Source organism: Bombus terrestris, chromosome 2 (genome assembly GCF_910591885.1).
Source record: "Bombus terrestris chromosome 2, iyBomTerr1.2, whole genome shotgun sequence".
In the NCBI taxonomy this organism is placed as follows: Eukaryota; Metazoa; Arthropoda; class Insecta; order Hymenoptera; family Apidae; genus Bombus; species Bombus terrestris.
Genome location: NC_063270.1, coordinates 8,154,268 through 8,169,353, shown reverse-complemented (window position 1 = coordinate 8,169,353; position 15,086 = coordinate 8,154,268). Strand labels below are relative to the sequence as shown.

The following is a 15,086-nucleotide window of genomic DNA, read 5'->3' as shown; positions in this document are numbered from 1 at the left end:
TAGGAAAAGGCAGTTGGTGTGTATGTGCGAGATAAAGAGACAGACGAAGAGGGAGAGGGTTGCAGAAGCTCCTGTCCATAGAGCATGTTCATTCGCAGCGGCAGCTGTGCAAATCTGCCGCGCGTATCGCGGTCGCGCTAATGGACAAAAGGGTAATTTGTAATCGCTAATTACATCCAGTTAAATCTGACGTGTTCACCCCGAAAGCGGTGGTACGCGTGACGTTATCCCTCTCCTGAACACCGATTCGCAGCCACCCTCCGTTCCAGCCCTTTCACCCTGCCGCCGTCCGAGGTCGGTATGATTAGTACGAACGATAAGTCGAGACGTCTGACGTATTCTCAGCGCTGTTATCTGGCTGCAATTAGTTGCGCAGAACGCCGCGCGTAATTAAGACAAAAACCTCTCGTCTAAGTGTCACGTTATACGCGATATCGACGAGCGATGTCCTTCGTCCGAAGAGCCGTTGCCCGGTGGACTCTGGAGCGCGTCTTGGAAAAGCGCGCTCGTTGCCAAGATTTTATCGCGATAGAGTGGTACAAACGCGTGGCCACGTTATTCTCCAATAGACTGCGCGAATTAGAGCGGCTGGCGTGATCCACGAGGAGTCCAGCGTCTGCGTTGGGTTCGCTGTTGATCGACCATTTGCTCGATTAATTAGCATCGGGTCCTTTGGCGTGTTGGTGATCGACGTACGGAAACGATCGGAGTATAGCGTAATTAGTAGCTATTAGTTCGAGAAATTTTGAGAAGTAAACATATGTTAGACGCGATCGATCGAAATCAACAGTGGTTTCTAGTCTTTAGTGTTTCTATCGGAGTAATTTCTTTTTGAAAACTGTGATGCAATATGACGGTTTCGTTATTTTGTAACAGATACACGTATACATATGTGTAGTATCTAAATAGTCTAGAGCAAGAATAAGAAAGGATGTTTTATTTGAAGTTGAGTTTAGTTTTATTTTAACAAGCAATACCCAATACAATCCTCCAGGTAAAAAAAATGCTGACTCTCAGCCCTCGCATCCTTCTCCCCCTCCTTTACTCATTTAGCTTCGACGTCACCAAGGCATACCCTCTTAATTACACTCTCTCTCTCTCTCTTTCTCTTTCTCTCTTCCCCACCACTTTTACGATTCTTAGTTTATACCTTAAATTTACAACTTATACTATTCCGAGAAACTCGAACTTAAATGTATAATACACCAAGCGTATACCCCCTCCCCTCTTTTTTTTGATATTACATACGTAATATATATAGCGATAAAAATTAAGAATGACCAAGGCATTTGAATTTACTTCATCGTTAATGCGTATAAAGTCATATTTATTAAACACACGATACGGGCAAATTACATGTATAATTTACACGTCCTGTTTGAAAAAATTACATTTCATATACACCAATCTGATACGATACGCAGTTCTAATTAGATCATAGATATTTAGTTAATGCAGATTGATAGTGTTATATCGTTATGAAAATTACAAAGAATGGGCAAAATAAAGCAGGAGTGCTTAAAACGTGATACAACATGCGATATTCCTACCATGTAAAAAAATTAATAAATTTAAGAAAGGAAAGGTAATCTATGATAAAAGAATCCTCTGTACGAGATATCTTTAAGAGTGCATAGATGATATCGCTACTCGTAAAATTTATCTTATCGAGAGAATTCGTGTGATTGGCTTTTTACGATTGCCTACTTTAGTAGAAACTTCTCGAGTCTCCTGCAAATTTTATCGTTCTGTTCATTAACTTCGGAATGAAAGCGTTCGATAAATCTTGGAAAACGATAAATTACTTGTAACGTGCGATTAAATTTCTATGTGAGAAAACAGTGACAGTCGGATAAAATCTCGATGACACTGCGGCACCGCATTTATGGTAATTTCACGCAACAGAATTAACGATCGCTGCCGTTGTTTGCCAGCAGTGACAAGAGCAATGCAAGTTCATACAACCTCGTGCACGCTTATTATTTTTACTCTGATTAATTGCTCATCTGATATCCATAATAATTTACCGGACGCATTCAACCATATGATTTTACATTAATACAACCAACAACGAGGATCAAACACGTGCCACGATAAGCCACAATAACAAAACATCTGTTAAGCTAATACATCTATGCTACGATATATCTACGCACATAGTAAAGCAATGTTATAAAACAGGTTGTTTTGTAGCATATAACCTGCCATACGCTATTCATAGGCGTTAATGAACATTACATATTTTCTTCTCTTTTTGTAGCAAGTTTTATTAACTTTGCTAAGACGCAACTTTCGATAGTCGATAATCGATCAATGGATCGACTAGCCGATAAAATATCAGTAAAATAATATATTTCCACGTGCACGTTGGCACGATCATCGATAAACATGATTCTTGAATCGAAATTCAAATCATCCCTGTACATGACTTTGGATTAACACAAGATAATTTAACCAAACATACCGCGATAATATTGCCGGTTGCTTCCGTGACCGAAACAATACGCCATTAGCATCTCAACGCAATCGTAATTATATGCTCGTGAACTCACGCAACACCGAGTAACCGCACCGTTATCTCTGGCTAACCCTATTATAATTCGTATTAGGTCAGACTGCAAAGCTGCTTTTAGCGGAGGCTCTCATCCTGTTTTAGCAGGTGTCACATTTTTATTGGCTCGTTTCTCGCCGCGATAAAAGCCCGTCTCCCCTATCGCTATTAAACGTCGCTATTATTATTGCCGTTGTGATTGATTAACACGTCGTTCACGCAATTAACGCGACAGCGATGTCGTTAACGCTACGTATAACTTGAGCAATGCGGCGTTCCTAATAATCACCACGGCGAACAACCTGTCGGCCAAAGTTTCCACGAATACGAAACGCTTTCGTTTCTTCCATACACACTGCATAATTTCTTTTCCCCCTTGTTCGTTGTCGAGTTTATAATTGTATCGACCTGCCGCAGCGTCGAAGTGCTGTTTTCCTTCCCATTCGAATACGGCTGACCTCAAAGGAATAAAGCTGTCTACCGGTCTTAAAGTAATCAAAACTTGTGTCCATTTTGCGAGTTCGATCCCGTGCGACTTTCAGAATACGAAAAGTCAGCCGTTCGAAGAGCTTCTTTCGAATTTGAGAGCCAATACGTTTAGCGCTCTATTTATATGAATATAAATCCAGAGCGTTATTTTCCATTTACTTTTTTTTTTTTTTTTTTTTTAATGAAAGAGGGAAGCTCTGTTTCTAAATTAACGAGTTGCTCTCGACTCGTAGCTGTTACTGCGCTGCTTTTTTTAAAACTCGTAGCACAGAAAACAGTACTGAAATTAATTATTTCGAAATGTTCTCATCTCTTTTATGTCCTTTATTTAACACCTAAAAATGTTTACGAATATGATACATTTTACCGATATTATATTACTTTATGTTATAATTGTAGTTACAAGTATGATATTAATTTTAATCATGTTGAATCATGGAATACGGTCGACTGATTGCTGAACAGTAAATAATATATAGAATAGAAGCAATTCGGTCCATGTTAAATTGAAAATATTGAAAGGAAATTATACGTATTGCGATAAACGTGTGTTTGTATCGTTACGTACATCACGTGTTTGGAACTAATACAGGTCACAAGCAACGATCAATTTTTCGTTAATTATATCTCGTTAGAAGGTATTACGTTATTTGCGCATTTATTTACGCATAGAACCCAGGATAGATAGGGATAGGGTAGACGTGGATGGTAGACCCACGATCCCGGTAAATCAGTCGAATTTATGATATTTTATTTTTATAAAAATTATGATCAAATTTAACCGACACCAAGCAACAATCGAATAACGCTAGCAAAGCTCGTTAAATAAAAACCAAAAAGCGATGACATTTGCATATTACATTTGATTAGAAACGATAACAAAGAGGTCGAATATGGTCACTTAAGTTAAGAGTCTTGGCGATATTTTCATGAAATTACAACGTCGCCTAATCATACTCGGCATCTGCGAGCGTGCCGTCGATTTATTCAGCACACACGCCGCTAAAGATTTGCACACGAAACACGTGCGTGCTGCCAGCAAGTATGCAGAAATGCTCGAATAAATAATATCAGAGCACGTTCGAGGACCTCGATTTATTAAATGGCGGCTGAATCTCGTGATACGGCTGAAATGGGAAATGAGTAATGGAGTCGAGTGCGGCGGTGACCTCGCAAGTAAGTTCGGTATTGCGAGCGTATAATCCTTTCCTAATGACGCACCCGTTTTTAGCCTTAAATGCGGCTGACACGTCGCAATCGTACAGCACCGTTAAAAGCAAGCCATCTCGTGTTTTCCGCGCATTTCATGTACAGATTAACATACGTACGCAGAACAGCGAGCCTAATTTCACGGGACGTTCATCGCGGTTGAACTCAACCCACCTAGTTTTTCGGGCGAATCTTAGCGTTATCCTCTCTGAGAAACCAAATGATTTCCAATCTTTCGAAATAAATTTTAAGTTCCGACAGGATTGGATGGATCCAAAAATATCCATGATCTTCGTAATTATGTACAGGCTGGCCTGTATAGTTGAAAAACGAATAACTCCGTTCGAAGGAATAAGTGGAAGGCATAACGTATAGAAGTTGATCTTCTAAACTTAAGCCGAAGCAAAGATAACTTTGCTCGTTTGCGTCGATCACGGTATTCGACTTCGCGGGTCTACGATAGTTTGACCAAGTCTTGTTAGAAAACTCGACGATAAATTAAATGAAATCACGTTCGACGATAAGCCGTAGTCAGTGAACCTACTTAATAAAAAGTTTCTTGTTTATCATTCGCAGACGCCACGCTGCCGTGTGACCGTATCGGCTACTCTGTTGCACCTGCTCGTCCTGGCTGTCACGTTCGCGCTCGGAACGGCTGCGATCTGTCCAAACGGCTGCATCTGCGACGACGACAACCTCGTGGTATCCTGCATAGGCGCGAATTTGGACGTCATACCCATCGCCCTGAATCCGAGTATCCAACGGATAGTGTTGAAGGAAAATCGGATAAAGATAGTAGACGCGGCGGCGTTTCAATTCTACGGGGACCTGAAAAACGTCGATCTATCGAGCAATCACCTGTTTACCATTCCCAACGGGAGTTTCGACGCGCAAAAGCAACTGGTGGAGCTTCATCTCAGACACAACAAGATCTCAGCGTTGACCGAGAAGACGTTTCAAGGTCTGAAATCTCTGACGGTACTGAATCTACGGGACAACTACTTGGAAAGTCTGAAGAACGGTCTGTTTGCCTCGTTATCAAAGTTGGAGGAACTAGACTTGGGAAAGAATCGCATATCGAAGGTAGAGCCGGGAGCTTTTCAAAAATTGGGTACGCTGAGAGTGTTGCATCTAGACGATAATCAATTGAGAACCATCCCGTCGCCAGCTCTCGCGCCGTTGAACGCCTTGGCTGAATTGCATATAGGTTGGAACGCCTTCTCGTCGCTTCCGGATGACGCGTTCAAGGGATTGGAACAGTTGACCGTGCTGGATATTACCGGTGCTGGTTTAGACAACATCAGCGACGGCGCTTTCCGAGGCTTAAACGCTCTGCGTACGTTGGAACTGGATGGAAACAAGTTACGAGAAGTACCGACGAAACAGTTGGCGGTTCTGCCTCGCCTCGAAGAACTCACCTTGGGTCAAAACTTCTTCACGACTCTGAGGTCCGGAGCCTTTCAAGGTCTATCCAAGTTGAAGAAGCTGGATATATCCGCGGCGAAATTGTTAATCACCGTCGAACGGGGAGCATTCTCGGACAACGCCAATTTAGAGACGCTGGTGTTGAACAGCAACAAACGGCTAACTACAATGGAGGACGGTTCTCTGGCCGGTTTACCCAACTTGAGGCATTTAATGCTACGTGACAACGCGTTCACCGGCTTCTCAGAGTCTTTGGTGGCTTGGAACGAACTGCGTCGACTGGATTTAAGCGAGAATCCCTTGGTCTGCGATTGTAGCTTGCTCTGGCTAGCCGAGGTTCTCGTCCCGAGAAACTCTAGTCCGGTATTATGCGCAGAACCTCCGGAGTCAAAAGGGAAACCCATCAAGGGTATGACACCTGACGAACTGGGCTGCGCCTTCTCCGATCCCCGGAAACAAGCATTGTTGGCGACTTTATGCGCCGCTGGCCTTGCCTTGCTCACCGGCTTGGCTCTGATCCTCTACTACAGATGTCGTAGACACGTCAGGGATGCCTTGAAAGACTACAAATGGAAGAATCGCGGCATTTCCCGCAAGGAACACGAGTATCAAAAAACTTTCTCCGAGGACGAGTACATGGTCAGATCCGCGTCCACCCACCATCACCACCATCATCATCAACCTCAATCGCAACAGATCCCTTCTCATCATCACCATCACCATCTTCAACAGCAACAGCTGCAACAGCAGCAGCAACAACAACAACAGCAACAGCATTCGCAGATAGCGGCGGGTATTAAACCTATACCTGTAACGGAACTGTAGCTAGAACTTCGGGCGGCGAGCCCTGGAACCGGCGGTGTTTGGTTCTTGCCCCATGGCAGCACTACTCTCGCTGAAGGCTTCACCTACATCGACGGGGAGACGGCGCGTCAAATGCGCCGTCCGGGAACGCTGCCCAATTCCGGCACGTCCGGTCATCGTGCTGCCGCCGCTATAGAGGACGGCTCCACGCCATTGAGCGTCGCCGGCGATAATTGCTCGTCGACCGGCGCCAGGTTACATTACTCCAATCACTCTTTACGCCGCACGCCGCAACCGCCCCATCTGCCACCTCGCGACACCGACAACTCCTCGGAAAGAACGCAGAACGACTCGAGGCTTCAAAACGGTATACCCGGACATCATCGTGCGCCTCCGCCCCTTCCTTCCAGACACCAATCGTCCTGCAGCCAATCTTCCTATCCTACCCTGCCTATGAACGGCCACGCGACTCATCAGTTCCATCATTTCCCACGCGAGAAAGACAGATCGTCGGCTCGCGAGAGGAGTCGCGATCGGGACGTAGGCCTGCAATCCGTCCCTCATCGGTCCGACAAGCACCGAGATCTTCAGATGGAGATGGAGATACGCGACGGGCTGGACATGGGCGAAATAGGCACTTATCGAGCGTAAAGATACGCAGCACGAAAACGGGAACAAGGTGAACTCGTTTCGGAGAAGACCAGAGCGCGGATAGGCCGAGCGAATTGAATCGAAGACTGAATTCGAATAGAGACTATCTGGCGAATGAACGAGATTCAAATAGACCGCAGTTTACGCGTCTCCGTCCGATTTTCGCGCACGCACGTGATACGGTCGAAGAGGCAAAGATGCATCAAAGCGTTAGCCAGCGAACGATATCGATGCAATCGCGATGGAATTGGCCAACTCACGACTAAATCAAATCGAAGACTGATTACGACGGACATCGGTGAACAATATCGACAAGTAATTAACCGATACTGGTACATTCCAATCACCTGTCTGCCAGTCTTCGCTAGGATCGGCCAACACCAATTTCAATCAAATTACAACGTTTTGGTCGATGCAGTTTCTCTGCACGTCGATTGTACCGGGTCGTTGTAACGGCTCAACGAGAAATCTCCAATTTTTGCTAAAAAGAACAACCGAAAGGAACGTATAGAAATATACGCGAGTTATTTTAACGGAAACGATGCTTCGCGTCAGGAATACGAAGAACAAGAGTATATCCGATGAAAATAAGAAGAGAAAGGAGGATTAATCGCGCATGCGAATCAAACGAGAGAGTCGATAATGAAAACGTCACGATGCCGAAGAAAATTGGTCGATAGGAAGGAAAGGCCGACCGGCTATCGAGAATTATCAGAAAGTATCGATACGTTTCGCTAGACGTGGACGTTACGTCCGCGTCACGATAGTTCAGTGACTCTAAGAGCGCTCCAAGGACTTCACGGTAAAAGAAAACCGACTCTACGTAGCAAGATGGATCAGATTGGAACGCGCGCGTGTGAAACGTCCGTGAAGAACTGTGTCGAAAAGACCAACGGAAGACGAGTTCAGTGTACGTTACCGCAATGGTTTTACGCGCAACTATAGAACGGTCGTCTTCGTCTTCGAACGGAAAGAAAATCGCGTGTTCGACACATCGATGACTTTGAAGATCTTTCGCGAAGAATTCGTAAAGGCGAAAGCAGAAGAGAAGAAGGTTGAAAGAAGATGAAAGTTGCAGACGAACTTGCTGAGGACGACGTTCGACGAACGTGCCAATGTTCGAGCCGTAAAAGCACCTCGTTCGTAAACGTAATTCTAAAAAGTTCGTAGAGCGAAACAACCGAATCGAAATCCAAAGAAACGAGACTCGTCGGTTACGCTCCCTTCTCGTCGCTGTCGCTCGCGAACGATCCGACGAAATCATTTCGAGAATCATACCGCGATCATGGTGAGAATCGCGGTGAATTTTCAAGCGCCTTAGAAAGCGAATAACTTGAGAAGAAAGACGCCGAGTCGTATTTGGAATGCTCTACTAAGCGTTTCGATCATTCGTTGTATCGTATATGCCCGGCTGTTATCATACGTTATACGTATGTATCATATATTTCGTATTTATTGGCGTGGTATTAGATAACTTTATATCTATCTTTGTATTTTCTGTATTATTTAAGAAAAGAACCGACTGCTTTTTTACATTTCCTTGAGATTTGTACATTTTTTCTCCCAGAAGAGTCGAGCTGATTAACCTTGTAAATTATTGTAAAGATATTTTTTAAATTTAGTCGTGTACAAAGAAAAAATGTACGAATTTGTAATAGAACACCTATTTTCTGAGTACGATTCGTAATAAATGAACGCTCGCACGAAACTCCGCTGCATGTACTCGTGTACTTTGAGATATAATAAAAAAAGTCGACCGCTTAATTATACCTAAACCGTGAAATATCACAACAAAGGATGGTCTCAAGTTCACAACCTACGTGATGAAATCAAAGGAACCTTCAAGATCGAAAGTAACTTGGACGAAGTTGACTACCGAGAATAATCGCTCGACTGGAATATTCTCCTTCGCGAATCTGGAACATAAATGTATAACGAACTTTCTTGGACCGGAAGGAACTTTCGTGAAACTGGAACTTGATCGTGAACTTAGGCTTCAACTATTCAGGACGACAACACTGTCTCACGCTCTTTCGGATCGCCATCCAATTGTACTTAAAACAAGCGCTTGAAACAATTTTCTATTTAAGTCCGTGTGTCTTTGATTCGTACCACCGTTATTATTCTATTCTCTACTTCTAAAGAAAAGTTTGAACTACAGAAGAAAAGAAATTTCTATGTTAATTTCCATGCGTTTCATTCGATATGTTTCAACGTACATTTCGCTTATTCGTTTTTACCTCGCTCCGGTTCAACAACGAGTCGACGTTCTAGTTGACAGCTAAAGCTACACGTATGCGATCGAACGTTCATCGAAAGATCCTTCGATTTTCTGGCATCGGACAATGGCTGCATTAGCAAATCGAACTATTAGAAGACGCTTTCACTTGTGGAGAATAAAATGTGTATCGTAAGAGATGTATTCTCGTTCGACGTAGAATCGTAACTATATATAGTATATTTTAATGGAGCGAATTTTATTTTCCAAACGAAGCGTGAATATGTAGACGCGTGACATAGTTCAGCGAAGCGTACAAGTCGTAGGTCTTCGATCGTTAAAATTTAAGAATTAATTTGTAGCGTCTCGTCGATGCAGAAACGTATATCATTGCCAACGTCGAAATTCCTGCGATAAAGATTACCGTTCGAAGCTGCTGTATCGCTAATCAAAGTGTCTCGACAGCCTGTAAGCTTCCCTGGCTGCTAAACTTTTGCTTTTTAAACTCACTATTTCACTGCAACGACCAGGAAAAAAGGGAAAAGGCAAAGAAATACCTCAGAGTGTAAAGAATTTTACGATAAAGCTAGAAATTTCGGTTGTCGTGCAATGCTGTACCCGCCGTGAAAATCGATTGGCAAGACACGATACCTATACACGATTCTGGTCGCCCGGCCAGCTGTTAACCGACTAGAAGCAAAAACTTATCAACGTATTGAAACGTATTTTACGATTTACGTGTACTCGTACTTTAACCACGATCGTTTCACCGCCAACTCGATAGCGATCGAAGCTCGAACAGACTTTTCCGTTGTTATTCAGAACCGTGTACATTTCAGAATAGCTGGCGGTCGTTTTTATCCCATTGGGACATAGGTGGACATTAAAGGTGTAGGGTGTTCGGTATCGCGATGCAAAATTATTGGTTCCGTGTAGATACGGAATATCGTGAACAATGATAGACCGCGGTGAGACAGAGCCACAGGCATTGAAAAACGATCGTAAGCTAACGATACTCGAATAGCTCTCGATTTCTTTTCGGACACGTTCGTTCGTCCGCTGGTTTTTAGAATCAAACTCGCGTATGAAAGAATATCTGCGATATTATATCTCCAGATTGTAAATAACATTACTTATATCGTTTACAGCTTGTAAAGATTTCCTTTGGTTGTAACAGGTGTATATGCATTTTTCACGCGGTCGGAATACAGTGTATCTTCGTCAAGTACAGAGTATCACTAGGATAACTCAGTTTACTGGTATTTCCTCGTCTCGGGTTTGTCGCTGTCTCGCCATTTGCTAATTACGCGACTGCAATTACGTGACTGCAATACGATAAAAACAGCTTATCGGTATTCGATCGAACGTTGTCAGAAACGTCGTTCTAATTTCTAAAGTCAAACTTTCGACGAGAAAAACCACGATCCATAGCCCGGCTCGTTATCGAAAGTAACCGACGTTCCGTGACTGAGAGACGTCTTAAATTCGTCCCTCGATACCATCAAAATCCTGTTTCAAACAGCACGAACGATATCTATCTTTCGATCGGCCAACCAACAACGTTAAGCATTCTCGTTGGGGACACGATACTCGAGACATTCTTTATCCAGTTCGAGTCTACACAAACTTTTTCCTATTCAGGATACAAAACGGAAAAGAAATGCCAACTTTGAAATAATAATCGATAACTATATTTATAGTGCTCTCTAAAGTAAGCGAGCAAATGTTTAGTCGACGCTCGTATACTGAAATTAATAATTCGTGTCGACAATTTCAGTTGCTGACGTTAAAAAACACATTTCGTCTCTTACGAAAATACAGAAAGGCAAATTTATGATAAGATACATGCAATGAATGAATTTTACTTTATGAAACGCAAAGACGCTGTACTGACATTTACAACCGATAGACGGGCTCGTTGAGAGTAAAATTACTTAAAATCTCGTTATAATAACATCGGTAGCGTGAAAGAACATGGAAATCGTACAGAAGATATATTTAGCCGGTTTAGCTGGTCTAGTTGATTGCACATTGTACGCGGTCTTGCGCACGTGTATCGCGCCGCAACTCGCCGGAGCTCGGTTGGAAAAGATGAGAAGCTCGCGCGACGAGATTATTTTTCCGGCCGAGTGTACCCTGTGGAATTCCACGGTCACCCCGGTCGAGAAAGGTGACTGCACCTTGAATCGGCTCTCGCGCGCGGATCCCAACCGTGGAGAAGCTAAATTCCAGTTCAGGCCTTTGAACGAGCTTCGATTCCGGAATAGGTTTCGAGCAGCCATTCGCCAGCTATTGTTTCGAAGAAGAACGAGAAAGTCCTGTGCGCGTTTCCTAATCGCTCGTTTTCATGCAGGAAAACACGCATGCAAATTCCCTATTTAAGATTTTTTACTTCAAACGGACATCTTGAAAGAACTTTACTTCTTCGGGCGTGCCACTTTAAATGAACGATATTTAATAATTTCGTTTACTCGAAGAATTAGGAATCATCGAGCATTCGTCGAAGATCCGTAATCGAATAGCGATAATACAGCGATAGGCGCGCGGTACGATCAGTTGCACCGATGCTGGTAAATGCAAAGAGCAATTCAAACAGTTCACCATTCAACGCTTCATTCAGAATTGAACAAACTTTGTCCGACAGAATATGTCAGTATAGTATCTGTGTTCGCAACAAGTAGCTTTTAAAAATTCAGTATCTATCCGGTACATGTCAGTCTGACCCATCCGTTTCGATCGCACTATCGTGTTTGGGAAAGTTTTCATTCATAAACGTCAGTGAAAAACATTTATTAACTCGAAAATGGATTAACACGCGTGTACGTAGTATTTTACATTTTGTTTGTTGGGAACGTTAAATCGATGACTGTTAAAGGATTCCCAATGCTATACACGAGAGAGAAAAAATTGCACACCGATATGCGTACCTGATACGTTTCATATTTCGTTTAATCGTGTCCGGTATCCATTTGCTTCAACTTGCGACAAAATGGTAAAAATGATTAAGCAATTCAAAAAGTTATCGCATGGATTTCGTTAAGCTAATTATCTAAAATTACAAACGTTTCGTTTCTACAACCGAAGACAATTGAATTAAACACATGGATTAAATAATCAGGCGATAATTCTATATTCTCGAATAGTCGAGATTAAGCAACGGATATATTAAATTTTGTATTTTGTAAAACGAACGTATATATAATATACTTCGTTCTATTATGCTAGAACAAACATTTATCAAGCTAATCGGCTTCGATTCGCTTGCGTGATCCTGTAAATTATAAATTTAAATATGATACTAGAAATCGAGTGCCAGTGCAATTTACCAACGTATTTGGAACATACGTACTATTCTATATTTTTTTACCTACTAATCTATTTATTCTAATTAAAATTTGTTATCTTATATTAAATTGGTATTTTTATGTTGCGATATATATTTCTTTTAATGTAACCATTTAAATCTCCAAAGTAATTACTAAAATTTCGACTATTTCTTCAAAAATATGTTCGATCGATGTCTTAAGAAGCGTTATGATCAGGCGTTTGCTGTTTATAGATCAGCAGTTAAATACTAATGTGATTAAATACTCCGAAAATATTAAACATCTTAAAACTTTATTTTATTGAGACGGAACGGACAATAGAAATATAAAAGAAAAGGATATGCGTATATAAAACCTCGATGAGCGTGTCAAGACGTGTTTTCAACAAGTGGTTAAGGGATATTTGAAAACGGAATAAGTAATCAAAGTTGCGGCATATTTTACGAAGCAACCTAATATCTGTAATAAAATATTCATAAGCATCTATTATGCGGACATGGGTACTTTAAGAAACTCTTTCTTTTTAGAGAAACGTTCGTATTTTAATTTTCGTACTTAATCTGGAATCCGTGCCAATCGAGTACAGATCGCCTTTACACGTTCACACACAAAAGTAGATATAAAATTTATCTCGAGGCAAAAGCCTTTGATATTTAAGATTTTGCAAAATTTTCTTCGATTACATTCTAACGGGAAAATAGCATTTTTAATTGAAGCAACAAGAAAGATAAATGAAGTTTACATGAAAAACTGCAAGTTGTATCGTTTTGCTCCTTTCGCTTTCAATTTTGTATCATCACTGTACTGCCACTTAACCGGAATATCCGACACCCTCTGTGTTCATAAGAATCATCGTTTTGCGGCATTTTAAAAATGATTTTAACGCGGAATCGAATCGCCATTGCCATTCGAACGTAAACAGAATCTCGAGTGTCGACTGTTTCTCGTTATTTGTTGTCGATTCTCATCTGAGAAATCAAGAGATTAAATACGAAAAACAGCAAATCGAAGGTGATTCGCGTTCGAACTGTCAAATGGATCGTCATACGCGTTAGATCCATATAAAAGCGATCAACCGTGAGTAACGATGCATCTAGTTTCGTAAGTTGGACGCTTTCCAAAATACTCGCACAAATCTTATCGCGCGTAGCTTTTCAGTGACTGAAGTTCGCTAACACCGGTAAAATCGGCATGAACACGTTCACTGTTGATCAATTTCCATTGTCGATGCCACTGTTCGCCAAATTATAATCTTACGTCATAAAATTATATCTTCCTTTCGTACAAAATTTTGCATACGCATTGTGAAGGACTCCATGCCTATTTGAATCCGAGACGTGATCTGTGAGCGTGTTAAATCGTTGTTTTTTTATCTGATTTGTAATCATTTGTATCTAATATCGGATATATATGTCTACATCACGTTGGCAGAATATTTTTTATCTTGAACGTTCTTTTCTATACGTTGAGCACATTATTATCTAACATTTATCTACGTACTGAAATTCGTTTGAGCGCGATATGTCGTGTGAAACGTATAGAACCGCGAATGTGAATCTTATCGATCGTCTCCGTTATCGAAAATGTAGTAAAAATTCGCTCATAAGTTCGTGAAATTTCTTCGCAGAGATCGCGTAACAGGCGTGGAAGAAATGACGAAACGTGTTCGCAAAACGTCCCTAACGTCTGTTCTGTATGAGGGAGAAACCGCTGATATCCTATCCAATGTATTCCGACGAGATGATCGGGATCGAATTCAAGTAACTCAAAAATTAATGTAGTAGTAAGCCAGCATCAAATATATCAGATCTTATTTTTTAAGCAACGCAAGAGTTTGCGGGCGCGAAGGTGTGACGCCTTGAGAGCGAATGTAAGAAAACACAGGGAACCGATGTCTGAATTTCATTCCTTGACGCTGTTGACCTGTGTTTTCCACGATCGAATCTGCGAATGCATTGAAAGAACCCTAAGTAGAATGTCCGATTGTAATTAAATATATTGTAAATGTCGGGTCAAATGTCGTAGATAGACGGGGAAATATGTAGAAAAACAGAGTATTACTCTATCATGATTAAAAAAAAAAAAAAAAAAAAAATGGGCGAAGAAAATTGTATATTTTAGGATATGGCTGTCGTGTTAAGCAGAAAGAAAAAATAATTACATAAACGAATTGCGTCGTATCGTATCGTGTTGCTAGTCAATCGACACGTGTTGAAAAATAAAGACGAAGAAAAATAAAGACGATTCGGCGAGAGTGATGTAAAGAGCAAGATCGAGTAAGTTAATCATCTCACAAATATTAAATTATTGTACAAAATTTAATGCCGATAGTTTGTAAGGCCTATCGTTTTACTTGTACGAGATCCATTTATGTTTATAACGTACGACCTATTCGATACTATCGTGCTAAGTT

The 15,086-nt window shown here is 41.5% G+C and overlaps 2 protein-coding genes across 7 annotated transcripts in view; both read left to right on the top strand.

The window, feature by feature from the left end:
* The window catches only part of LOC100643966 (leucine-rich repeat-containing protein 4C), a 284,514-nt gene extending 278,015 nt beyond the window's left edge, over window positions 1-6,499 (top strand). For all 6 annotated transcript variants that reach the window (XM_020868360.2, XM_048414352.1, XM_048414351.1 and 3 more), the window contains one exon: window positions 4,826-6,499. In XM_020868360.2, the coding sequence (XP_020724019.2) occupies window positions 4,826-6,499 (1,674 nt within the window). The remainder of the gene's footprint in view (window positions 1-4,825) is intronic.
* Window positions 6,500-6,610: 111 nt separating this feature from the next.
* LOC125387160 lies at window positions 6,611-14,768 on the top strand. The gene has a single exon (XM_048414354.1). It carries the CDS (start codon window positions 6,611-6,613, stop codon window positions 7,127-7,129), a length of 519 nt encoding a protein of 172 aa, XP_048270311.1. The 3' UTR covers window positions 7,130-14,768.
* The last annotated feature ends 318 nt before the right edge of the window (window positions 14,769-15,086 follow it).

Excerpts from the sequence above, each read along its gene's own strand:
- LOC125387160 (XM_048414354.1), top strand. The coding sequence starts at position 6,611 with ATGCGCCGTCCGGGAACGCTGCCCAATTCCGGCACGTCCGGTCATCGT.